This window comes from Talpa europaea, assembly GCF_964194135.1.
Source record: "Talpa europaea genome assembly, chromosome: 9".
NCBI lineage: Eukaryota > Metazoa > Chordata > Mammalia > Eulipotyphla > Talpidae > Talpa > Talpa europaea.
In genome coordinates, this window is record NC_140076.1 from 23,751,590 (window position 1) to 23,779,225 (window position 27,636).

General features: G+C 43.1%; 1 protein-coding gene across 1 annotated transcript in view; it reads left to right on the plus strand.

Annotated features, from left to right (window-relative positions):
- The window catches only part of MACF1 (microtubule actin crosslinking factor 1), a gene marked incomplete at both ends in the record, with an annotated part of 211,499 nt that overhangs the window by 45,029 nt on the left and 138,834 nt on the right, over positions 1 to 27,636 (plus strand). Inside the window, 14 exons of the mRNA XM_084243390.1 lie at positions 17,835 to 18,001; positions 19,032 to 19,144; positions 19,246 to 19,352; positions 19,759 to 19,878; positions 20,016 to 20,111; positions 20,727 to 20,854; positions 20,938 to 21,031; positions 21,238 to 21,392; positions 22,082 to 22,358; positions 23,452 to 23,580; positions 24,338 to 24,415; positions 25,020 to 25,181; positions 26,838 to 26,942; positions 27,516 to 27,611. Coding sequence (XP_084099516.1) covers positions 17,835 to 18,001; positions 19,032 to 19,144; positions 19,246 to 19,352; positions 19,759 to 19,878; positions 20,016 to 20,111; positions 20,727 to 20,854; positions 20,938 to 21,031; positions 21,238 to 21,392; positions 22,082 to 22,358; positions 23,452 to 23,580; positions 24,338 to 24,415; positions 25,020 to 25,181; positions 26,838 to 26,942; positions 27,516 to 27,611 — 1,827 coding nt within the window. The remainder of the gene's footprint in view (positions 1 to 17,834; positions 18,002 to 19,031; positions 19,145 to 19,245; positions 19,353 to 19,758; positions 19,879 to 20,015; positions 20,112 to 20,726; positions 20,855 to 20,937; positions 21,032 to 21,237; positions 21,393 to 22,081; positions 22,359 to 23,451; positions 23,581 to 24,337; positions 24,416 to 25,019; positions 25,182 to 26,837; positions 26,943 to 27,515; positions 27,612 to 27,636) is intronic.

A 27,636-nucleotide genomic window follows, 5' to 3' on the forward strand; every position in this document is an offset into this window, starting at 1 on the left:
ATTTACAGTTATTTGTCCTTCCCATCCTTAGCCTTAGGAAACCATTAATCTATTTTTCTGTCTCATATATCAGCCTTTTCTGGACATTTCATATAAATAGAACCAGATAATACATGCTCTTCTGTCTCTGGATTCTTTCGGTTAGCCTGATCATTTGGAAGTTCATTCGTGTCAAAGCAATTTTATCAGTACTTCATTTCTTTGATTGCTGAGTAGTATTGTGTTGCATGGATAAACCATAGATTTTGTTTGTTTGGCAGTTGATGGAAATTTATGTTGTTTTCACTTTTGGGCTATTATGAATAATGTTGACATGAATACCTGAGTACCAGCCTTTGTAAGGATGTATGTTTTCATTTCTCTTGGACATGTAACTAAGAGTAGGATTGCTGGGTTATATGGTTAATTTATACACGACTTTTTAAGAATATGCCAAACTGTCTTCCAAGGTGGCTGCAACACTTTACATTCTCACCAGCAGTGTATGAAGGTTCCTGTTTCTCCACATTGTCACCAGCGTTTGCTACTGTCTTTTAGATTATAGCCATCACAGAGGGTGTGAAATGGTACCCTTGTGGTTTTAGTTTATTCTTTTTTAAAGATTTATTTTTGCACATAAGAACTGAGGTATAGGCCAGAGGTGGGGGGATGAGAGGATTCACCGGACACAGAGTGGGGAGCAGAAGAGGCAGATAAACTGAAATACACTGCTGAGGGGAGCAGTGGGTGCAACAGGAGAGGTCTGCTGTGCCATGTGGCTTGCACCCGGCTAGGGATTGAACTCATGGTGAGGTGGCTGGCGGCAGCTTGACAGCACTGTGTCTTTAACCCCTGTGCCACCAGGGAGGCCCTGGTTTTACTTTAAATGTGCTCTTTAACTGAATTCCACATTTACAGAGGACCAGTATGTACAAGGTCTTAATGTAGTCTGTGAGAGATTCAGAATTGAACTAGACCCAGACTTAGTCCAGTTTGACTAATTCGGGAAAGTAAGTATACAATAAAATAACTTGATAGGGATTAAAGAATCAGGGAAGTATGGGACATGGAGATGGAACACTGTATGTTCTCAGTAATTGGAAGCAATTGGTGATAGCAACTTGTTAAAGTTATTAATGGACCGTATAACTTCCCAGGCCTTAGATTTAGCCCAACATTCTACACTCTGCTGCCTTTTACTGGCTTAACCTGTCTTCTGCACGCATGTTGGCTAGTTGATTTTTACTCTTCGCTGTTGCAGCATAGCTGAACCCCTATTTTGTCCTCCCATGGCGGGAAGCTCTGTTGCCTGAATATGAGTATTTTCTCAGATGTGACTGACTACTAATTCCTTTTCTTTGCTGTTTTTGAAGGTTTGGTGTTTGCTTATATTAGGTAGTATTTGGGAGTGTGGGGAAAGTTCCTGCTTGCAAACTGACTGATATACAGGAGTATGTGTTTAGAGCCTCCATTCTCCCTATCTTGCATCAGACAAGATGTGATGTCTCGGGCCTCCCCGGTGGCGCAGCGGTTGAGCGCTGGGTTGCGAAGCTGCCCGCGGCCTCTGCGGTGCCGGTTCGATCCCCGGCTGCTTCCCGGCCACCGGAGGAGGGTCCCACATGGCGCGCAGACCTCTCCTGCCGCCCGCTGCTCCCCTCAGCAGTGTACTTCGGTCCTTCTGCCTGCTCTGCTCCCCGCTCTGGCTCTGGTGAATTCTCTCACCCTCCCGCGCTTCTGACTGTACCCAGTGCATGTATAAACAAAACAAACAAACAAACAAATAAATAAATAAATAAAGCATGCCTCTATTAAAAAAAAAAAATTTAAAAAAAAAAAAAGATGTGATGTCTCTTGCTAGTTATCTATGGTTATGGTTTTCTAGTCTTTTATTATTGAGCAACTGCCAGCTGTTCTCACCAAGAACACATGTTATATACAGCCTAATAGAAGTGCAGAGTAGAACTGTCAAATGTTAGGGGATCAGTAAAATAGTTATTACGTTGATCTCTGTTGTTGGCGCTAATGAAATGGAACAATGATGTGGATATAGACATCTACAATAATACGGATGTAGTTGGTGGTTATTACCTCAAGGGTGCACTCAGTTAAAGGAAAGACTGGTTCTAATTTAAATTTTTGCTACTGCTGATGAGACTGTAATATTGATAATTTCATGAAGAAGTTTATGGTTTCTAAAGTGTTTTATTTTTTTTTCCTAAACATTTATTTATTTATGCATACAAGAACTGGGGTACTGGTCAGAGGTGTGGGGGGTGATTCACCAGAGACAGACTGAAAAGCACAAAAGGTAGATTTTTTTTAAAGATTTATTTATTTATTTATACAAGCATTGGGTACAGTCAGAAGCGCGGGAGGGTGAGAGAATTCACCAGAGCCAGAGCGGGGAACAGAACAGGCAGACTGACGAAGTACACTGCTGAGGGGAGCAATGGGCGGCAGGAGAGGTCTGCGCGCCATGTGGGACCCTCCTGCGGTGGCCCGGGAGCAGCCAGGGATTGAACCTGCGCCACAGAGGCTGCAGGCAGCTTCGCAACCCAGCGCTCAACCGCTCCGCCACCGGGGAGGCCCCTCTAAAGTGTTTTAACATGTATTGAAGAGATATGTACTAAACTGGAGCTAACTGTTAGGGGTTCTTTTTAATTTGCATTTTTAGTTGTCAATTTTCAGGTACTTGGGAACGTACAAAAAATGTGTAATAGATCTTTGTGTATGTAGTTATCTTTAAATTAAACAGATGTTTATTTTGTTAAATTTGCTTCAGACTCCTCCCCCCTTTTAAAGAAATGAACACTTCAGATACAGCAGCTTGCTTCCCCTGCCCTCCCTTCCTTCACCGTAAACATCCTGAATTGATATTTGATGTATGTCAATGTGTGACAGGTGAGGTATTCACAAACAATATGTGCTGTTGCTTATGTTTTTATATTTCACTCTAATAGTACCTTTTATGTAACCTTTTTTTTTATTTTTTTAAGCTAGACTTTGTTCTGGGGGTTTGTCCATGTTGATACAGGAGGAGCTGCTCTGGTCATCTTAGCTGATTTACATAAACTGTGACAGAGTGAACCTTATACAGCTGTTCAGCACAACTACTTGCAGTTTATGATTTAATCGTAGGAAGAAGGCAGTAAACATCTGTGTGTCTTTGTGTAGACAGCAAAGTGGGTGTTTTGGTCGACGCAGAATTGGAGTTGCTGGTTGGGCCACTGTAGTAGGGGCAGGAAGGCACAGAGCAGGATCTCTATGATCTGAGCAGACGGGTAAAGGAGAGTGCTGGAGCCCTTGGTGGCTTTTCAGGCTTTTATTGAGTTTTTACCAGGCACATGTTAGGCAGGGTTACCCGGGGGCGGGGGTGGGGTAGAGGGGGGTGGTCAGGAGGCTGGCAGGCCTCTCGGCCCCTGGGGAATCTTCACTCTTTCTGGGTTCTCTGGTGTTCTTGTTCTTCTCTCATTCCTGTTCTGCTGCTCTTCTCCTTCCTCTCTTGGTTCCGCTGTTGTCCCCATGATGCCATCCTTATAAGCCCAACCTCAGCCCAGGTGCGCCCACATATGCATGCTCACACCCTATTCCAGCTGCCCGAGATCAGGCATGCATGTAGGACTGCAGGGATCCATCATTAATGCTAATGGCAGGAGGGGAGAAAGCCTGAATTTTTCACTTACCCTATAGCCACTTCACACTCAGAAGCTGTGTGTGGCTTAGAGAGTTGGCTGGATAACACCTACTACCATCTGACATGTTTATTTGATGTCTGCATCCCTGCAGTAGTCTGCGAGCTTAAGAGTGGCAGGGATTTTGTGTCTTTTGTCCTCTTTGCCTGGCATAGAACAGGCACTCAATAAATATTTGTTAAGTGAATGAATATTTTATGAATTTGATCTTCTCACAGCTGTGGGGCAAGTTGGTTGTATAAATAGACTGTGCTGTCTGCACGCCGTGCCCATTGTTCAGATGAGCAAACACAGAGACCAACTGGGTTTTGGATAACACATCCATATAGTGATAAGCCTGGTCTCTTGGTTTTGTCCAAGCCTGTTTTAAGGTAAGTCTTGGGATGCATAGCTTTTCCAAGAAATAAATTCTTGATAGTTAGAATCTGACAAAATTGGTTTTCCAATTCTCAGATTTATATAATACTAGTGTATACCTAGCACTCTGAAATAAAGAAAAAATCAGAGCGTTCAGGTCAAGAGCGCTCTTAGCTGGGTCGACTTGAGGTTTCCATGTTTGTGCACTTTCTGGCATGTCGTGCTTGGCATGGAAATGAGGCACCATTCATGTTTGTGGAATGAGTGAGTAACTTTCACTCTGGAGTCTTTTACTGTGGCTCGCTCTGTGAGACATTTAGGGGCAGTAAGGAGCTAACTAGAGGAAACCAAGGGAGATGGCATGAAGAATGGGGGAAGTGGGGCTTGAAGGTCTGCCTTCCAGAAGGCAGCCAGCTATGTGTTTAAGAACCCAGGCTGGCTGCGGGAAAAGTGCGGGCAGAGGTCCTGGTAACCAGAGTTACCTTACCTGTGGAAGTAAGTTAACCTACATGGTAAAACAGTGCAGGCTCTTCTGATGAAGAAAAAACAAGTTTCACATGTTGAACCTTGGAACATATCTATTTTCTTTGGAAACTTGTCAAGAAGAAAAGTATATCAGGGCCTGGTTGGTGAAGTATCTTGCAGCTTTTAGCTCCAGGAATGGATGGGAAGAAAAGGGACTTAATCTAGATCAGGTACTGAACCAGGTACTTTATGGCCATTATCTCATTATCCCTCTTTACAGCCTTTGTGAGTAAGTGGCCGAGTCTGCATTTTACAAAGAGCACTGAATCATCTAGTAAGTTAACTTGCTAAGTTAACCCAACTGGGGCTTGAACCTAGATCTACCTTACTGGAACCCCCTGCTCCTTTCCCAGACCAGCTTTTCTCTGGAGCAGGAAACGAAGGCCTGATTTTCCCACATAAGCAGAAGTTTGAAAAAGAAAAGGCCCCCAGAAGTAAATACGTCAGCTTCCGACAGGCTTCCAGAGAAGGCCGTGTTCAGCAGCTGTGTCCCTTCCCCCTGAGTGGATCCGTTTCAAGGATTTGGTTTGCTTGTATTTCATTAATAAAATGCAGGCTTGTATTCATTAATAAAATTCAATGCCACCTAGAAGTTGTGTAGTTCCATTTCTCTACCTTGGAGACGGAAGGCCTGGTGCCTGCCTATATAGAGTTTACGTTGTAATGTTAGATGTCTTGCTCACTGAAAGCGTTCCTGTGGTCTGTGTCTCCATCGAGCTGGTGCTGCAGCTCTGCAGCTAGCCGTGAGGAAAAGTACCCATTGCAAGGGGGGGGGGGGGCGGTAGTAGGTTCTCCCCCTGTATTGTAGGCGCTACTTCTTCAAGACCTCTCACTGCTTTCCCTTTGTGGAGGACATTTTTCAGGTCTGTGTGCTGTGGATCCTTTTGGTCTCATATCAAGAGCTGTGGCAGGGAAGAATCTCACACAATCTCTTTCCTTCCATGCCATTCAGAGCCCTTTGGCTTGTGGTGTTATTTCATCTGTCAGGCACTGTAAAAAAAATTAAAATTGTGGTGGGGGAGTCCTGCTGACATAACAGGGTGATTTTTCACTCCAACTCTGTATACTTATAATTCAAACTTCCTGCCCTACTGCAGTTGGAGTGAAAACCACCTGGACCTCATTTTAGCAAATTCCTTTCTTACTCCCAAATAGCAATGTTATCTGATTGCTTGAGCTCTTGATCCATGTGAGTCTACTTGGCTATTCAGAACAGTGGGGGATCTTCCTGTTTTACCTAACTGTGTATAGACGTCCCTCCCTGCCTCAGTGTAACATGGGTTGAAGTGAAGTCTTAAACAGGAGTTCATGTTGTGGCTTTTCCACTTACCAGTTGTGTGCTCTTGAGCAAATTAATCATTTTTCTTAAAGCTCAGTTTACCTGTAAAATGTAAAATAATTGTTTTGACCTCATGATTACTATAAAAATTGAACAAGATAATGCATAGTTTAGCACATTGCTTGGCATATAACTAATACTGAAAAATGTTAGCTAGACTAGTAACAACCTCAGTAACCACTGCTAAGCATTTCTGTCAATTATTGTTCACAGAGACATTGCTTTTCTGTTGTATTTGGAAGTGGTATCCGTTTACCTAGCTTTCATGTACTGTACTCAAAACGGATTTCTAGGATTTTTCTTTGTGTTAGTGGCCAGCACAATTAGCAGATCATTCTCTTTTTGGGGGGAATGTGAGAAATAAATGCTGCAGGGGGCTAGATTTTTAAAACCTCAATTTTTTTTTTTTTTTTTTACTATGAGGATTAGGCTTTGGTTTCTCTTTTGGTGATGATCTGATTAAAATAATTTTATTGTTTCTGATCTGAAAAATTGAGAACACACACATACACACATCTTGCTTGATATTTTCTTTCGGACACCTTGGTGCAACAATTGGAATCTATCTTCTCTCAGAGTTTGGGAGCCATAATTGCAGCCTTGGTTCATTGTGGCCCTTCTAGGCGGGTTGTCTCCAGCCAGTGCTGGTTTGCTTTTACCTCTTTCTCCTCCTCCTTCCTTCTCGTTACCTTCTCCCAGGGCCTCTCTTCTTTCCCCCTCCCTTTTCCATTTACTCTTACAGTTCCCCCCTCCTTCTCACCCTCCCTCGTTTCTCCCCTCCCCTGGTTTCTAGCTCCTTTTTGCTTTCTGTTTGTGTTACGGAGGGCAGTGCTCCAATTACCTCATATTTGGAGAGAGGAAGCTGCAGCCAATCCGGTTTCTGTCTGCTTTTAGGTCAAGTGATTTCTGAACTGCAGTGAGATGCTTTGAATTTGTCTTGTTGCAGCTCTGAGCCTGTAAGATGGCTGTCTGAATCGGCAGCGGCTGCGAGAGACAGAGAGAGGCGGGGAGGGAGCAAGAAGGAATTGGAGGCATTGCCGGCACAGTGCATGTTTTTAAATGTGCATCTAATCCGATGAAGCCAAGGTTGGGCTTTCTCTGGCACCCCAGAACTGGCTTAGCTGCGTTTTTGTTGAGATTAGGAGAGGAAAGCGATGGGAAATTCACTGGGCTGTGTTAAGGAGCCAAAAGATTCAGTAGCTGTTCCTGAGAAGGCTCCCTTATCTCCTAAGAAAAGGGTTCGGTTCAGAAGGAAGTGGAAGGGGAAAAAAACCCCTACTCCTGAGGTATCCCACGAGGAAGAACCCTCAGAAGGAACTGGAGTCACTGAAGAGACGGAAACATTAACGAAGTTAACAGTGAGTCTTGGAAAGAAGGAAGGAGTGGGAGGGGCGGAGCATCCCCCCCCAGACATCTTACTACCTGGAGACTTGGCCCCCACCTCAGCGTTGGGAGATCAGGGAATGATCGTGCAGGTGAAGGAGAGATTCCAAGGGGAGATCCAGACTGCTCACCTTTTGTTAGAGAATGAGTCATCACTTGCTGGAGGGGTCTGGGATTCCCAGGAAGAGGGAATGACTGTCATCGCTCACCTGCTTGATAACCCAGCAGAAAGGAACTGCGAGAAGTCAGTCAGCCAACTGGTGGAATTCCCGAGGACAGCATCCTGCAGCAGCCGGGCTGTGCTCCTGCCTTTGCAGGGAGAAACTGCAGCGAAGAAAGGAGAAGCTCGGCTTGGGTTTCGGAGCAGCACTTTCCCCAGGACAGACCCCACTGGCACTGGAAACCCAAACCAACTTTCAGAAGGCTGGAGTGTTGGGGGAGAAAACAAGGGTATTTTAAGTGCCCCTCAGCCAGGTTCCTGGATTGCAGAACGTTCTGTTCCTTCATCACTCCTGGACCGGTCAAGAGGCCACAGGCGCCAAGAGCTTGCCCACATGGGTCGAGTGCCCCCCCAGCATCCCAGAGTGCCTACTTCTCAGAGTGATCTCTCCTTCAGTGGCACCACTGTGAGCATTTTGCCCTCCTCCTCTGGCTATGGCAGTGATGGGCCACATTTCCATGGGATCCAGCCTACAGAACCTGAAAAGAGTTCCATGTCCTTCTCAGAAGAGGATGGCACCATTTCTTTGGAGGCAAGCCACATACCATCATGGTGTCTGGAGGAGGTAGGTGGGCGTGTTCGAGGGATCATCAAACAGCAGTTTGGATTCCTGGCCCTCAAACTCACTAGAGTGCGGTGAACAGTGAAGATCTTGTTGCTTCTCCTCAGATGTGCCCCAGTGTCAGGCACTGAGAACTAGAGACTTCTGGGGCTTGGCAAGCGGAGGCTATTTCAGGTTTGCCCCTTGATGCTTGAAGCCAAGTTCTGTGGTCTCTGGGGACTCCTTGATTCTGGGTAACCTTGCAGCTTAATTGCTTGAGCTATCTGGTGGGGTTATCTCTCAAGGTGCCGTTCTAGGTAGTATTTCCTCTCAGGCCAGTCTGTTTATCAGACTTATCTGCGACAAGAAGTCTCAGTGCTGCACAAAGGTTGGTGGGGAGACCTACCTGAATCTCTGAAATGGGTGTGGATGAGGAATGTCGAGGGTTGAGCTGTGATCACCCGTGTGATTGCTGCTCTCCCGTGGAGAGCGGCGTTCTTACTAGGGCTGATGCAATCCTACTCCCGTGGAGACACGCTAATGACAACACTCATTCAGTATTTGTATAGGTGGAGAGGGCTTCCTCCTTTTCTTCCTAATCTAGCAGTAGAGGAGAGGGGCACAGAACTATCCGGAGAGTAGTGGGGGGCAGGGTTAGGGCAGTGTGAAGGTTCAAGGCTACAAGAAGTTTGTTTTCTGATTGACTTGCTTTTGGCTTTAACAAGTTTTTGCTCGTGGGGTACATATTGAGGCATAGGTGGTAGGGATGGTGGGGACTGGGGGGGTGTGTTGTGAATATATTTTAGTGTCAAGGAGTAAGTGAGAATTCAGGAGATCTGGAAACTGGGAGGGGAGGAGGACTCAGCAAGACCCTGTCCGCACAGGAGTGGGTGTGTGACTGTGTAGGTGGCTGAAGTTATAATTCACCTGTGGCTGAAGAACTGTCCTTGGCATATCGGCCTCTGCAGCAGAAGAAATGAAAAGTTCAGGATCCCAGTGCCACAGGAGGTGGAAGATGAAATAAGGCGTGTCTTTGCTAGGGCTGTGGCAGCCACCCTGCAGTCTGATGTTGCAGAGCAGACATGGTGTGCCCCAGAGCCCTGCTCATCACTGATAGCAGGAGGCGGAAGAGAGAGGGACAGATTTTAAGCAGATGGTCCTTAAAAGGTCCTTCTTGGGGGCAACTTTCCCCTCATGGATAAGCCTATCACAGTGCCCTTTGTTATTATAGAGTTTGGAGACTCTTAACAGTTAGAGGAAAAAGTGGTCATTAAAAAGTATTTATTTTATGGTTGGGCATGAGGCTGCTTTGGGCTTTTCCATATAAAATAAGTTGCGTGTGTGTGTGCATGTGCGTCCATGTGGGTGAGCACTTACATGTACGTGTGCAGGTGGACAGGGAGGCAGTGAGGCTGCTGAGTGGGATATACAGGTGTTTGCATTTCATCAGTAAGAGGGGATGTCCAAGTCAGCCTTTATCTTTTTATGGAATGGCTTGGGGTTAAAACCAACCAGTGAACTGGTTGCTCCTATGATACCAGTGATGTTGAACATGAAGTTGTGGCGGCATTATTATGGTTTAGGGTGTATGCTCATAATTGAGGGGGAGGTTTTCAGAATTTAGAATATAAAATTTTAAGGCCCCCTGGTATAAATCAGTTCTAGATGATGGACCACTGGTGACCATGGTGCTTTTAGTATGTGCTGGACCCAGTGAGGAGCCTTCTAGGAGAGATTGGTGGGAGACATTTGGGCCATGACTGTATAGTTTGACAGTAAGGACAGTAGTGCGATTCCTTTGCTGTTCAGTATGCAAATCAAACAGGTATGTGGAGGCAGACACAGCCAGACCACTCTATAGCTCCGGCTGAAACACTAAGTGACTGAGTGTTAGCTCACACAACTCACTCATTTCTGAGGCTCTGCATCCATCCTGTGGCGTGGAGACCACAGACTGATCATCCATAAGACAGATGACAAGGAACTTAGCAAGATAAGTGTGAAATCCCTTTAGGATGAAAGTCCTGAGACCATGGACCCTGAAACCCTCAGTGGTCTCTGAAGGAACTGTCTTCAGGGAATCCCTCCTCCAAGCAAGGCCATGAGGCCAGCAGCAGCCAGAGAGACAGGCAGCCATCCCCACAGCACAAGCCTCCTGAACCTGCATGAGTCTTAGGCACGTGTTCCTGCTGCTGAGTGTGAGGACCCAGAGTGTAGGGTCAGAGCAGCATCTGCTGCTCCCCTCACACCAGTGCCTTCCTAAAGAGGAGCCCAGCTGGTTGCTCAGCAGGGTTGGCTTTTTTGTTTTAGGTGCTTGTTTTGTTTTCAATATGTCAGAATAGTAAGTCTTCTCAGGAGATCATTCAAGTTCCAAGTATACCAAGTTGGTTCCTGTCCTTGGCATAACTCAGGCTGCCAGCAGATCACTCCAGGGCCTGCTGGTGGAAGTGGGGCCAAGCTGGACACAGACTTCCTAATAGGTTTCATTCCTTTCAGGATAGAGGGAAATGGAAACTGGTTCTGATTGTTGCTGAAGGGCTTAGATAATAGAAAACAAATGGTCTGCTTTCCTGTTCACCTGCAGAGTTGATGTCAGGAAATAGTTAACACAGAAGCAGGATGACAGAGGTCAGGTGACAAGACAGGTTTAGAATGAAGGTGGATGGGAGTACAATTGTACTTTGATGTCAGACAAAGACCCTCTACTTCAGCTGCCATCAGTAGCCATAATAGAAATAGCTCATTGGAATAAGGAAAATTGTTGAAAATTTTCGGCTCACAGTGCCGGCTTCCTGCCCACACCGCTAGTGGATTCTGTTGAATGAAGTGTTTGGCTCTTTATCAGTGTTCCTGCCACAACCCTTAGAGTCCCTACAATTTCGGGTGAATAGTCAGATAACGTTGGGTGCTAGAAGTGATGGGAAAGATAACGGTTGGTATATTATTTTCTAGGCTCAGCCTTTTCAGTTTACAAGTATCCATTTCCCATTTCTCCTCTTTAATTATAGGGAGTTTTTTTTTTTTTTTTAACTAATATTGGCTTTGTATTGCAAGCAGAAAGCAGAACTAACCAGCTGATGCTACAGAGCAATATAGCAGTTAAAGTTACAGTAATAAATTTGTTTAAGAAAGGATTTTTTTCTTTTCCAAAATATTTTACTTATTTAAAAATATTACTAAAAAGTCACCATTGTTTTTTAGGTGTAAAAATAGTAGTGTGGTTATTTTTAAAAAATGAAGAAAGATTCCTTAATTTTAGAGATACATGAAGAAGTGTTTATGGGGGAAAATGATGTGTGTGGGATTTGCTTTATAATAATAGGGGAGGGGGGCCTCCCTGGTGGCGCAGCAGTTGAGCACTGGCTTGCGAAGCTGCCCGAAGCCTCCGCGGTGCTGGTTCGATCCCCGGCTGCTCCCCGGCCACAGGAGGAGGGTCCCACATGGCGCGCGGACCTCTCCTGCCACCCACTGCTCCCCTCAGCAGTGTACCTCGGTCCTTCTGCCTGCTCTGCTCCCAGCTCTGGCTCTGGTAAATTCTCTCACCCTCCCACGCTTCTGACTGTACCCAGCGCTTCTATAAATAAATTAATAAATCTTTAAAAAAAATAATAATAGGGGAGGGTGAAGTATAGATGAAACAAGGTCAGCTATGACTTGATAATGGTTGAAACTGGGTGATGAGGTTCCTAGGGCTTCATTATACCATTCTCTCTTTTTTACATATTTGAAAATTTCCACTTCAAAGGGAAAGTCCAGAAAATAATGATAAAATTATTATATAATACAGATACTAAAAAAGAATTATTATCCAGAATGTATGACATATTAGGTGAAGTGATTAAGAATACAGAGCCAGGTCAGCTGAGTTTGAATTCTAGCTCTACTACTTACAAAAGTCTACCCTGTGGCAAGTTACTTAACTTCTCTGGGGCAGTCTCCTCATTTGTAAATTAAAGAAAAGAATAGTATATGCTCTGTGGGGTTGTGAGAATTACTGAATTAATAATACAAGTAAAACATAATAATTATTGGGCCTCCCCGGTGGCGCAGCGGTTGAGCGCTGGGTTGCGAAGCTGCCCGCAGCCTCTGAGGCACTGGTTCGATCCCCGGCTGCTCCCCGGCCACCGGAGGAGGGGCTCACATGGCGCGCAGACCTCTCCTGCCGCCCGCTGCTCCCCTCAGCTGTGTACTTCGGTCCTTCTGCCTGCTCTGCTCCCCGCTCTGGCTCTGGTGAATTCTCACCCTCCCGCGCTTCTGACTGTACCCAGTGCTTGTATGAATAAATAAAAATAATAATAATAATAATAATTATTAGTTACTAATGTGGAAGTTCTACAAGTAAACAAGAAAAAGTAGATACCCTAATAGAAAAATAGGGGAAATCCCAGGAATAAACAGTTCACAAGAGAAACCTAGTGCCTGTACACATGAGTCTTTCTCATGGCAATCAGAGATACAAGCAAAACAATAAAATACCACTTTACACCCATCAGATTGGCAGAAAATAAAAAGTCTGAAAATACCAAATGTAGGCGAGTATGTAGAATGGTGGAAAAACCTCTTCATGCCCTGTGGGTGGAAGTATAAATTGGCACTGTTATTTGGAGAATAGTTTAACAAGATTTAGAATTGAAAAAACACCCATATTTAGATTTGAAAAAATGCCCAAAAAATGACCTAGGATTCCTATCCTAGTTGTATCCCCTAGGGAGACTTGAGGACTCTGAATATGAAAGGGGCACCTCTGACCTTTCCTGTCTCTGAAGTTGGTAATGAACATTAGATGCCTCTAACCAGGCATTTCTAATGAACTGCCCTGTGTGCTCACCTGCTTCCTGAATGAAACTTTCAAAGTCTGATGCCTTCTGTGGTGGGGTAAGGTCAGCCAGAAACTTCAGGACATGAGTATCAAGTATCTATTTGCTCATTACATCTAGTCTCATTCCTTGAGACAGCAGACTTCAGTCTGAACTCCTCAGCATGGTATTCCAACCCCTCCATAATCTGTCTGATCTTTTCTCCTGCATTAGTTCCCAGTTTGAACATTCCTGTCTTAACTCTATAACTCTCTTATTGCTGCTCCAGCTTATTTCAACTTCCAGTCTTTGTTTACACCTAATACTTTCTATTTGGACTTCTTTTCTTTCTCTTTGTTCTACAGGATGCTTCCATAATGAGTTTTGATCATGCTTCTTTAGGAAATATAAAGTAAGATTTTTTTTTTCCTCCAGAAACTAGCCTTCAGGGATATCTTAATATTTGCCCTTTAATAAAATCTTTCTTGTTGTTGGGCTATCAGTGATATTAGAGTCAGGTCATGAAAAAAGGATAAATGAATTTGCTGTCACCATCTACTAATTCAATTGACATCAATTTTTATAGATATCAACTGATATAATTGTTTAAACAAAAATGAGAAACCAAAAACTGAGAACATTTTACTTAATCTTGGAAACATAATCTCCTAATTTGAAATGTTTAATATAATTGTATATAAGTCTTAGTCTTAAAATCTTTAAAAAAATACATTATTTATAAAACACATACCCAAGTGGTCACATTATTAGAAATCATAAACACCAATAGAATAAATGAATGCATGAATAACTAATCCAGTATTACACAGCTGGATTCTTAGGGCTGGGGATGAAATTTCTTTTGACAGCATGGATTCAGAAAACTGCTGTTATATCTCAGAAGTTTTAAAAAGAAATATATGTGATATTTTCTATAAAACTCATTCAAAAAATAGCTTTATCTTAAAAAGTAGCTTTATTGTTGAAAAGGACATTAACATCAAGGATACATGTAAAGGATTTGAGTAACATGGTTTATGTTAAATGTAAAGGTGGAAAAAGCAATATTAAATTAATGCATTATATATACTGCTTAATTTTAAATATATGCTTATGTGTAAATAAATTCCTAGAAGTTTGTGTGTTCAACAGGGCCACAAAACTTCCCTTCCTCTATTCTTCTTTCATTTCTCTATTGTCATTTGGAAAAGTTTGGAAATGTCTTCCATTTGGGATAATCTTATTTCAGTTAGGTATGGCATGTCTCAGCTAATTTCTTTTACGTCATGCTTGTCTGTTATTTTGTTTCTCCTGGCTAACTTCAACTTATATTTTAAAACTCAGCATGGATGTCCTCTGGGCAAGAAGTTTCTTGGCATTACAAATTTGGGTTACTTGCTTTTCTTCATCAATTTTTGCTCTTGAGACCTGAGATTGTGTTTTTACCTTGAGATACCAAGAACTCAAGCATAGCTCCTAGACCATAGTGGTTGCTTAAGAAAAAACTGAATATATAAATGGTGCATGACTTTTTTTGTTCTTCATGGTGTCTAGTATAGTATTATGCACAGAGGAGGTCTTGTTCAGTAAATACTGAGTTATTAAGAAACATTAAGTTTCTAGGTATGCTTCAGAAGAGGAATTAATCAAGCCTTGAGAAATGTGGGTTGAATTAGAATCCAGGCAGATGTGCTTCATCTCTGGGATGGCACTAAGACTATCCTCCCTCCAAGTGACTTCCTCTTAAAAATCCAGATGAGGGAGAAAGCTGCCTGACACTGAGGCTAAATTCTGCATTTGGGAGATTGAGGTGAAAGCTTCTGCATAGCCCAGGACAGGGTTGTGTACTTTTGTCAGGAGATGGACACAAGCCAACTTGAAATAGTGAGATGGTTGTGACAATAATCCCATTTTCTCATCCAGTTCACAATCTAGGCCACACCCTGATCCAAAGAGGGCATTTTCCCTTTTTCTGGGGGAATCAAACATTTGTGTCATATTACAACTGTGTGGAAAATTGGAAATAAAGATTTTCACGGAACTGTTTTCAGTGCTGTGTACACAGATACTGTGTTGGACTGGTCAGCCCCATCACATTGACTGGTTTTTCTGAACATACAGCTCAATTTCTTTTTTGGGTGAAGAACTCATACTCAGATTTCATTTTGCTTACTCAAGTTCTATCCTTTTCACTTCAGCAGATCTATTCCTTACTCCCATTGGTATGTGTAGTAGCAACAATGAAAGTATCGGATATGTCAGTACTGGGTGGCCACTGAAATAAGCCCCTGGAAATGGAACTGGGTTAGAATTGGTACTAGGGCGGGGCTGTCTAACCTGATTCCCAGGCTAAGGGCTTGGGCCCCAGGATTCATTGTTTGGGCCTCAGCTTTGCAAGTCTGTAGGTAGCTCATTGTTTTTCAGTGTGCTTAGAGTTGATTAAGTTTTAAAAGATTGACTTACTGATAAGATGTGCTAGAGACTGATTGATGTAAGTTACAGTATGAATTATAACTGCCAGGTGATAGAGTATTTGAATTGACCACTCAGTGCATTTTGTTCCTTTACGATATCTGTATGGGGAACCCATGATAATCTGAAGATCTTCAGGTGATCGTGGAGCCAGAGCAGAGGAGTGGTGGGTGGAGGATAGTTTTTGTGGGGTGATCTTTCTAACTAGTGTCGCCCAAGTTTGATAGCCTGATTTCACCTCTAGAACTGCATCTGTCCCAGTCAAAGGGATGAGAATCCTTGAATCTGCTAATTGGACACCATATCATTCTCACAGTCTCTCTCACAGGCAGTTCTTAATCATCTCTTTTCTAGACTCCATGCTTTTTGTTTCCATAGTTTTTCTTCAGGTATCTTAGTAAGATTTACTAGGCTGTAGCTTTCTTTCATACTCGATAAAGTATTAACGTTTCTGGCATTGTTTTTCTGATTTTAAAGTAACTCTTGCTAATGTTTAATTTCATTTATTATGAGTCAAGTTTATAAATTTAATATTCAGAGACTTGGAGGTACCTTAATGTTGATTACACCCCCTTACTTACCTCCAGGGAGGCTACTAGTTTCCAGGTGCTGCATCTGATGGAATCAATGGGAAATACTATACTGACATGCCAGGGCCTTCCCTGCCCAAAGTACCCACCCACAAACTGTGCTGGCCATACTCTGTTATTACTATGGGAAGGAAAGGCAAGTTCCTGAGATACTTTATCTACATCACCTTATTGCTTATGATGACCCTATGAGAAAGTTATTTTATTTAAATATGGTGAATATAGGCATTAGAAACTTAAGTAATTTGCCTGAGGGCACATTCCTAGTAAATACCTCCATTCAAATGCATATCTGTCTGGCTCAAAGCTTATGCTTTTTCTTGTTGATAAAGATTATTTTATAGCTTTCACTATTTAAAAGGGAAATGTGCTCATTATTTAAAATTGGAAAAAAGAAGTTTACCTATAGTTCTACTCCAGGGAGGCAACCGGTGTTAATATTAGCCTTCCTTGTGATTGTATACACTGCTTTGAATTTGCTAAGTTTGCTGTCAAGAGTGGGCTTTCCTCCAAAATGCATTTATTTTTAAATTGGATTTAAATTGGATTTATAAATCAAGTAATTGTTAATTAAAACATCTTACCTCACCACCATGTGAGCGGAGCAGCACTGGGTGTCGGGGTGATAGGAGGGACCACAGCCTCTGACCTCACAGCTGGAGGTTGTCCTGTCACAGCTTCCCGCTTTCAGTGGGACATGTCTGGTTCAGGGAGTGCACTCTCCTAGTCACCACTACTCAATTTCATATGGTTCTGATTGTTAAGCTGTGGGACCAGCTTCTCAGGAAACCTACAGTCAGTCTTTGGGAGATAAGATCAAATAAATGAGATTATCACCAGTGATACCTGATAACATTTAATTAAATGGTGATGGTGACTGTTGGTGCTGTGGCAGTTAGACAAACAGAACTGAAGGAAGACCACCTCCTGCACCAGGAGAACAAAGGAAATTCTGTTCGTTGAGCACAGACAGCCCTGCTTTGGGCGAGGTGCTTTGCTATAGAATATGACTGACTATCACAGCAATCCTGAAAAGGTCAGTACTGTTCCCACAGAGGTTATAATTGGGGCCCATCTTGCAACTGGTGAAGTTGAGATTCAGATCCAGGTCTGTGTGGAATCAGTGACCTGAACGTTCTCTTCCTATACTGTCATCTCTCTAAAGTAGGTCCTGTGCTAGATTTGGGGGATTTCTTAGAATAACTTCCTTTTTACTTGAAAAAATGCATATGATATAAAAAATTCAGAAAATTTCCTATCAGTTTATTTATAGGAAATAAATTGCCTATAATGCTACCAATTAGAGACAACTTATTACTAGTTTGGTGTATTTACACCCACATATATGCATCTGTCACATTAAGTAGGTTATGTGCATATATATGTATATGTGTATATTTAAATATTTTGTATCTCATACAGAAGTCAGTATTACTCTGTTATTTTCATATTTTTCTTTTTATAAGATATGATCATATCCCTGTCATTAAAATTTTCTGAAACACACCTTTTTAAATGCTACAAAGAAGTCTACCATGTGTAGGTGGTATAATTTGTAGCCAGGTAATCCCTTATTAGAGTTTACATTCTAGCTTTTTGCTATAATGTTTATCGTGTTTTGTATATTTTAAGACTCTTGATTCAAAATAGTCATCTAGAGAAGTCATGTCATTTATGCTTTCAACTGTACCCAGGTATGAGAATAGCCAGCGTTAGATATTCTCTCCAACACTGGATAGTATCATTCAAAACAACAACAACAACAAAAACTTTTCTAACTTGATAGATGAATAAATGACCTCTTAGGGTTTTAATGAGCCTCTCTTTGAAGTGCCGCCAGCTCTCCCTCTACTTCTAAGAGCCTTAATGTATCAAAAAGTGAAGGTTGAAAGGCCTCATCTCACTTATACTAAATCATTCCGTGTCCCATCTGTTGGCAGATTTCTGACATCTACATTAGTGGAGAGTCAGGAGACATGTCAGCCAAGGAGAAGCTGCTCCTGTGGACCCAGAAGGTGACAGCTGGTTATACAGGAATTAAATGCACCAACTTCTCCTCCTGCTGGAGCGATGGGAAGATGTTCAATGCACTTATTCACAGATACCGGTAAATACAGTGGCATTTCAGTATGCCTGAGGTACTTCTCCTCATCACTGGTTTGTAATTAGTTATGATGCTACCTCTCCTCCTCAATCAGCAGTTCAGGCTCTGATTGATTCGTTTAGAAAAGGAACATGTGTCGAACTCTCATTATTCTAGGCCCTGGGCACAAGGAGCAGGGAATAAAGCAGCAGAAGTTCTTGCTCTCCCAGAGCTTAGCCACTCTCTAGGCAATAAATAAAGCTGTGCCGTCATACCGTGGCAGACCAGTGGAGGGGTGGAGTGCAGCAGAGTTGGGCTTCAGGCAGGGTGGATGGACATGACCTCTCTGGTGAGGCCATGAGCCGTGCAGGCCTGTAGGATCAGTGTTTCCTTTGGAGGACATAACAGGACCTGAAATGGGCTCTTGCTTGGAGTGGCTGAGGAGCAGTAGGTGACTGGAGGGAGACCAGCGAGGAAATAGAAATTTTTTTTGTTTTAAAAAGATTTATTTATTTATACAAGAATCGGGGTACAGGCCAGATGTGCAGGAAGGTGAGAGGATCCACCAAAGACAGAGTGGGGAACAGAACAGGCAGACTGACTGAAATACATTGCTGAGGGGAGCAGAGGGCGAGACGAGAGGTCTGCTCACCATGTGGGTATCTCCATGGCTGTGGCAGGGATTGAACTGGCACTCCAGAGGCTGCGGACAGCTTCACAGTGCTGCACTCAACCGCCTGCGCCACCAGGGGACAAAAAAAAAAAATCAAGCTTATTGCCCTCGTAGTGGTCATAAACACACACATTTTCACTCACTCTGCAAGTTTATGATAGTTTACCCATGAAATCCAACAGACCTGCTGTTGTGTAAGTTAGATTTAGGGGGCAGTGGGCATCTGGTTTGTGATTAAAAGTGGGATTTGTAACCTTGTATGCCTTCCCCTTTAACTCATTCAGTGTTTTCCAGCTCTGGGTACTTGAAGGTTTACTCTGTGTGACCTCACATGTGATGTGTAGATGGTGTCCTTTCATGTGCCTTGTTGGATTTTTACAGACCTGATCTGGTAGATATGGAAAGGGTACAGATCCAAAGTAACCGAGAAAATCTGGAACAGGCTTTCGAAGTGGCTGAAAGACTGGGGGTCACCCGGTTACTGGATGCTGAAGGTGAGAACTGACCAAAGTTGAGCACATCTGGCATATAGTCATCATGCCTTCCTCTGGCAGGTCCCTTTGTTCTAAGAAATTTCCTACCCTTTCTCTCTCAGATGTGGATGTGCCATCTCCAGATGAAAAGTCTGTAATCACTTATGTGTCTTCAATTTATGATGCCTTCCCTAAAGTCCCTGAGGGTGGAGAAGGGATCAGTGCTACGGTAATAGAACACTTTCATAAAATACCTGCTGACTCTGTTTGGGTGGAGTGTATGGTCAGACCATGTTTGTTCAGCTTCGCTGTAGATGGAGCACTGTTGTGCAGAGCAAAGTAAATCCACATCATCTTTATATACGTGGTCATTGTCCTTGGTTCCTGGGAAGGAGGCCGGATGTGGCTAGTTTTGTAGTGTCCACCATAGACTGTTCTATGAGTCAGGAAATTGAATCCTGCCTTGAGAGCCCTTGAGGAGCTTTGAAACTAGGACTGAGTGTTAAACTGAGCAGCTGTTAGGCAATTAGAGGGAAGAGTACTTTATGCGGTTTGAGCTGGCCTGCGCTGCTTTCTCAGTGATTGTTTTGCATACTGCTAATCAGAGACATGTGACATCTACTTTTTGACAATAGGAAGTAGACTCCAGGTGGCAAGAATACCAAAGCCGAGTGGATTCCCTCATTCCCTGGATCAAACAACATACAATACTGATGTCAGATAAATCTTTTCCCCAGAACCCTGTTGAACTAAAGGTAAAGTCAAATTGGTTTTTTTTTATTAATTCATTCTAGGATATAAGTTTCAGAACTTGTTGCTGGCTTCTGGTTGAGATGATATGAAAAATGGGACCAGGTAGTGTGTATTCAGTCACCAAATGTTAATTTTGCAGGCACTTTATAACCAATATATACACTTCAAAGAAACAGAAATTCTGGCCAAGGAGAGAGAAAAAGGAAGAATTGAGGAATTATATAAATTGTTAGAGGTAAGAAAGCATGTCCTCTGCTGGTTTGCCCTGTTCCTTCTTTGTTAGACAGATTCCCCGAGTCCTCATCGCCACCTGCATTAATAGCAAAACTCTCAGGGTGTGACAAACCTAACATCACTCTCAGGCTGGTCTTGACAACTGTGTGAAGGGGCAGCATGAACCAGCCATATTTTTCAAAGGGCCTATTAAAAAAATGGCAGACATTTTATTCAGACATCTCACATTTTCCTGTTTCTCAGAGGGAAACAATTTCTTTCCCTGAAATGGAAAGAAAAGAGACTTCCATTTACATTTTGGTTCCCAGAGAACTAGAAGCCGCAGAGCTGGGTTTGACCATTCCACAACAGGGTTATTGACAGAACTGCATTTAAGTAAAATGTGGGTGGAATCAAAGGATTTAGAACAGGTAGTCCCTGTATTCTAGAGGTGATTTTTCTATTCTCACCTCAAGGTGAGGTGCTGCTCAATATTCAGTTGTTTTTTTCTTATTAGAGAACAGGAAGCACCGCTGAGGGGCTGGGTAGGGACACAAGACACTGTGTCCAGAGAACACATACCACGGTCCCGTGGTGTGTCTGTGTCTGTGAACTAAGAGTGTCTCTGGTTTTACAGGTGTGGATTGAATTTGGCCGAATTAAACTGCCTCAGGGTTATCATCCTAATGATGTAGAAGAAGAGTGGGGAAAGCTCATCATTGAGATGCTGGAGAGGGAAAAATCCCTCCGCCCTGCCGTGGAGAGGTGGGTCCAGAACTAGAAGGTCTGATGTGTTCTACTGGGCCTCTTTGAGTCCTGTCCTGACTGTGGATTTTATCTTTCTTCAGGCTGGAACTGCTGCTACAGATTGCAAACAAAATCCAGAACGGTGCTTTGAACTGTGAAGAAAAACTGACACTAGCTAAGAATACACTGCAGGCTGTAAGTCCTCTGACTGTTCTGTCTCGCTGCTTATGTCATCTGTTTCCCACGTCTCGCCATGTGCTCTGGTGGTTGAAGTTAACAGCTGAGGGATCCAACCGTGTTACTTCCTTGCTCCTGGCCTTGCGGTGGGCCCCCTGGCTCCTCGGCCCTGGTGGATGGGAGCCACGGAGTCCTCCCACTCTGACTCTCCCTTTCTCTCTCAGGACGCCGCTCACCTGGAATCAGGGCAACCGGTGCAGTGCGAGTCAGACGTCGTCATGTACATTCAGGAATGTGAAGGTCTCATCAGGCAGCTGCAGGTGGACCTCCAGATTCTGCGGGATGAGAATTATTACCAGCTAGAAGAGCTGGCTTTTAGGTGAGGAGCACAGGGCTCAAACAAGAGTGAGTTTACTTCTGAGCCTTTTGGATTAGGAATCAGTCACTGAATCTTATACCTTGGATCTTAGCAGTTGCTGTCTCATTGGGGTTGCTGTAGGTATCTGGGGTGGGAAAATTCTTGTGGTGGAGGACATCTTCCTTATTGTAGGCCCTGCCTAGCTAAGTCGCTAAGGAATGCTTACTCAGTGAGGCATCTTACAGCACCCTCACTTATTTTGGAGTAACCTGCAGGGGTGTGGTCCCCCATCTGGTTTAGAACTGCTGGTGACCCAGCGCGTCTCTCGTAGAGGAGGAAACCAAAACCCACAGAGGGGATGAGGTTGTCAAAGTCACTTGGTTTGTAAAGAACCCAGACTGAGACCCATGTCTTTTGAGCCCTAATCCATGGTTTGTTCTGTTATACCACTCAGAAGTTTTATAAAGAGGTATTGGTTTGCTCCCCCCGACCCCCATCCCACAATTAACACTGTAGGTGGGCATTTTGCTCAAAGACAACTCTGAATGATGAAGATGTTAATATCACCTTGCGTTCATATAACACTTTCTTTTTCAAAATACTTTGGATATGATCTCATTTTTATTTTTACCCCATGCTTGTCAAATGGATAAGGAAGATTTTATGTCTTAAAAAATGTGTGCAGATTTGAATCTCTCCCTCCATTTCAGAGTTATGCGCCTGCAGGATGAACTGGTCACCCTGCGACTGGAGTGCACGAACCTGTATCGGAAGGGCCATTTCACTTCACTTGAATTGGCGCCACCCTCTACTTTAACCACTACTCACCTGAAGGCGGAACCCTTGACGAAGGGAACCCATTCTTCCTCTACCTCCTGGTTCCGAAAGCCCATGACTCGGGCTGAACTTGTGTCTATCTCCTCCTCTGAAGATGAAGGCAACCTCCGATTTGTGTATGAGCTGCTGTCTTGGGTAGAAGAGATGCAGGTGGGTGTGCTCCAGGTGCTTGTGCCGTGCCCCATGCCTTACGGGCTCCATCAGCATTGTCCAGGAAGGCCCGGCCACTCTGCCCCTTTTATAGAATCCTCTTAATTATCGATGCTGCCTGGGAACCAAGCCGCCTTCCTACATTTTAAACAGACAGGGTCAGCTCAAATCTTCAAAATTTCACACTGACTAGCATAGGCTTTCTAACTAGAAGCCCTTTGGGAACTCTTCCCATCAGCTAACTGCGTTCTAAGTGAAGCTGGAAGGGAAATTACAGAAACTCTCGGCTCTGTTTTCTGAAATTTCCTCATTGGTAGAGGGGTCAATTGTTCCGCTGCCTTTTTTAAAAAACATTTTAAAGGGACAGGTTTATTAGGAAAAGCAAAGGAGAAGAGGCTGCTTCTGAGGCACAAGCCTGGAGGGAAAAAAATGCTTCCTAGAGGGGTCAATTTTTCACTTTTTGTTGTTGGTCTTATCTCTGAAGGCTGGAAGCAAGGCTGCTGTGTTTCATAGTTCCATGTGGGCACTATTTTCAGGTTTTCTAGGATAATTAATGGTTCAAGTTTGAGATCGTGCTTCTCATACTTCTAACCTTTGGATTTGGTATTAAAACTTTCCCTTAATAACGGTTTCCCCATATGCCAATAAATACAAACATCCAAAGACAAACTATTTTAAATTTGTCTTTTATTGGCCAATAGTCGATGCCATGAATGATGGTTCATATTTTCAGATATTTCTTTCACATGTCCATTCTGTTTGTGAAATGAAGAGACGCCACAAAGGGTAAACTGTAAAGTTAAGCATATTCAGTCTATGGAAACACCGTTCTGGCTGGGCAGTTCAGGGATTATTCCCTAAAGCAGCAGCAAAAGGCTGTCTCTGCTGCTGTAGTTGGTGGGGTTTATTCTGCTGCTCCTTTGGGGGTGTTTATGGCATATCTCCCTGTAAGAGGCCATGATGGAGATCGTTTAAATGCCCTTTTGCCCAGTCCTTGACCTCACTCCCCCTTGTTCAAACATTGATTCTGGTCAAGGTCTTTCTTTTTTGCCAACTCAGCAGTAAATTATTATATGCATTTTCCCTTTTGTAGTTGAAACTGGAGCGAGCAGAGTGGGGCAGTGACCTGCCTAGTGTGGAGCTGCAGCTGGAAACACAGAAGCACATCCATGCCAGTGTGGAAGAGCTGGGCTCCAGTGTCAAGGAAGCCAGGCTCTATGAGGTGTGTGGTGCCAGGGTCTACCATGGGGAGGGTGAAGTGGGTGGCCCCTCCTCCTAGGGATGAGCGGCTCCAGGAAGGAATGACAGCCATGAGCAACACTTGACACAGATCCCTCTTCACACAAAGTGTCCCTCTTGCCCTTTGAAATAATCTTGTGAGGAAGATGTTTTTATTAACCTCTTTTTACTGCAAGAGAAAAATGATACTGAAAGCTAAGGTCAAAATTAATAATTAGTGGATGTAGTTTCCCAACTCAGGCCCTCTGCTCCAAAAATTCATCTCTTCCACTTCACCTTCTGCATGTAATAAAGAAATGATTCACTCATGCTCTTCTCTTCCTCATGTGTTCTGCACCCCCACTTTTCATTTAAATTCTCCTCTTCATAAAAGCAGTTGAGTGGTTTGGGAATCATCAGGCATAGGTTCTATTTAGAACCTCCTAGAATTACTGGATTGAGGCCTGTCAGCTATGTTCACCCTGTTCAATGGATCCACACTCAGTTTTGTTTGAAGCTATAAAATTAGACCCAGACATTTGATGCCTAAGCTTCTGTTTTCTCAGAGTAACCAGTCCCAGCCTGTATGCAGGTAAAATATTTACATAGGTAAAACCATTCTCTCTCTCTCTCTCTCTCTCTCTCTCTCTCTCTCTCTCTATATATATATATATATATATATATATATATATATATATATATATATATATATATAGTTCACTTACTCTTTTTCTAATTTTTTTTCGTTCCTTTCTTACCAGGGAAAAATGTCTCAAAATTTCCATACTAGTTATGTTGAAACTCTTGGAAAGCTGGAGACACAATATTGTAAACTGAAGGTGAGTTTTGACTAATTCTCTGCGTTATGTTCATGGAAAATACCATTCCCTTCAAACAACTTACTGCTATAAATCAGAGAGCTTGTGGTTGGCCCTGTTAAGTTTTTCTGTTTACTAGGTTATGTCATGTACTGTGCAATTGTTCTTTGACATTTTCTCAAAATTTCTAATGGATCAGAAATCACTGTCACAGAAGGTTTTGAGTAAGTTTAGCTTATCTGAGCTACCATGATTTGCCAAAGTAGCAGCTTTATATGCTTTGGAAAAAAAATATTAAAAGCTTGAGATTGAGAAGGAAGGGGGATTCCTTTTCTATCTGTCATCCTCTATTCCTGTCTTTGAAGATTGTCTGGATTAAAACAGGTCCAGAATCATTCTTTATCCAGGGAACCCTACCAGGGGCCTGGTGAGTTCTAACTTCAAGCCAGGATTGACAATGGCTCTGGGAGTCCTTTACCAAATGTGTACAAAATTTGAGTCCATGGAGAAACACCCAGAGATTAAAGCCAGACTAGATTTATTCCCTGACTTATTCTTTGTTTTGATGTCAAATGCACTATACAGATGAAAGACAGTCTAACCCCACAACTCTTGCTTTGTCTAGGAAACTTCTAGCTTCCGGATGAGGCACCTTCAGAGCCTGCATAAATTTGTCTCCAGAGCTACAACTGAGTTGATCTGGTTGAATGAGAAAGAGGAGGAAGAACTGGCCTATGACTGGAGTGACAACAATCCTAATATCTCAGCCAAAAGAAATTACTTCTCTGTGAGTCTAATACAATGAGCCTGACATATTTATGTGCTAGCAGCAGAGGGGACAGTGGGGCTGGTCTGCTGAGAGCTTGGGTTTCTGGAGTTACATTCTGCTAGGTAGAAATAGGGTTCCTGCTTCATGCACCTCTGTGTGTGAGAAGTATATATGGGAAACTGGCTCCTAAAGTCAATTTATTTAGAATGCATTTAGAAAGGCAGTGTCTTGGGTGAAGAGAAGCAGCCTGCAAATCGATTCATTTCTGAAGCACTATAGCTCTGTGGTTAAGATTACAGGCTTTGGAGCCTCCCCGGTGGCGCAGTGGGTTGAGCGCAGCGCTGTGAAGCTGTCTGCAGCCTCTGCAGTGTGGGTCCAATCCCGGCCGGCCAGAGAGATTCCCACATGGCAGGGCAGACCTCTCCTGTCTCGCCCACTGCGCACCCTCAGCAGTGTTCTCGGTCATCTGCCTGTTCTGCTCCCTGCTCTGTCTCTGGTGAATCCTCTCACCCTCCTGCACCTCTGGCCTATACCCCAGTTCTTGTATAAGTAAATAAATCTTTAAAAAAAAAAAAAAAAGATTACAGGATTTGAAATGAGATAGACACAAATACAAATTCTTGTTTCTCCATTACCAGCTCTGTGACCTTGAGCAAGTCATGTAATCTCTCTGGACCTTTGTAAAATGGGATAATGGTACTTCAAAGAGTTATATAAAAGATTAAGTAAGATTAATAAGCTAGTATAGCAAAACTCTTAGTCTAGAGTATAGTATGTTTAACTGAGGCATACTTTTGGCTTCTCATAAATTCTGATTCTCTTGGTTGAATAATTTTTTTTTTTATCAAAACCTTCATTTATAAAATGGAAAGGAAAATTCAGCATTGGATAATGATATAATACTTTTTATTCTTTCTAATGAAAGATATATATAAGTAGGGTTATTTTTTAAGGATTTTTATAACCCTTGTGCAATTAGGAAGCCTTTTTTTAGCCTGATGCTTTAGACACTTTAATTCCATTAATTCAGAGTGACTGAAAATGTTAAAGCTTCTCCTGATTAGGGAATGGTATATGATTCTTCTGAAGTAAGGAAGAAAGAATAGATATGATAAGGCAATAAACAGTCTCTGTGAGGATGGAAATTAGACTCTGATAGAAATATGAAAAAATTGCTCAGAGAGCATCAAGGAGAAGGGGTCAGATTTGATAGTAAGGATCTTACCCAGCTTCACGGAAGAGCTGGCATCTAAATTAGGTCCTGTAGTATTAATAGAACTTAGTGCCAGTGGAGGGCACTGCAAGCTGAGGGAATAGGCTGAGCAACGCGGCCAGTAGTGAAGTGGACCTGCCGGCCTGTCAGGTACTGTGTTAGGCCCTGAAACGAAACTCGCCACTTCAGCCAAGGCAGCTCCTTTCTCTGCCTCCAGTGTTCATCCTGTGTCCCTTCACTGAGGTCTGGCTCAGCTTCCATGTCCTTTGAGAGTCATTCCCCAGGAATTTTAGCATTTTTGCTCTTCTCTGAAATCCTCTGGCATGTACTCCAACATCTTATTTTGGTATTAACTTTGGTGTAGGTGCCTTTAAATTAAAGTAGGACAGGTGACAGTTTTTTCTTTATTGCTTCTTCTCCCTTAGTAGCACTTACTGCATAAAATTGAATTCAATTTTCAGGAGTTGACAATGGAACTGGAGGAGAAACAGGATGTGTTTCGATCTCTACAAGATACAGCAGAACTGCTGTCCCTTGAGAATCACCCTGCCAAGCAGACAGTGGAGGTAAGTCCCTTGACAAGGTGTGCAAGCCAAGTGCTCAGAGGATGCTCTTAGCAAAGTGTTGAAATCATAGACTCTGTGCTGCAGAAAGACCTGGAGAAAGTGCCAGGATTTTTGGTTCTTTTCCAAAAGACAACAACAATTTTGATAGCCTGAGGAGAATACTAGGGGAAACAGGAATAGTCACTGCTGACTTCTTGGGGAAGGTGACTTGCACCATATTTTTTGTCAAATAATTATCCACACAGATCCTGCCTTTGCCAAGAGAAGAGACAGAGTGGAGTAATCCAGGGGGATTTATTTATGTCTGGGTTCTGCCAGACAGATCATTCACTTGCAGCTGAGTGTGGAAGAGGCATTTCTATATAACTCTTTTTAACAAAACCACATTGGGTAGAAGACAAGCCTCTTCCTCATGGGAAGCAGTGAGCACATGCCAGTCACATTTCTCTGTGTCTTCTTTTGGCCTCTATTGTTAGCAGTTGCGTGGGAATTAGCACTTGGAAGAGAGCTTTGCACATACACGTTGAGTCCTTGCACATATGTATTGACCTTCTTATGGCCTTTGTGTTGCAGGCTTACAGTGCAGCTGTCCAGTCCCAACTGCAGTGGATGAAGCAGCTGTGCTTGTGTGTTGAGCAGCATGTGAAAGAGAATACTGCTTACTTTCAGGTGTGTGGACGTCATGTTTGTGTAT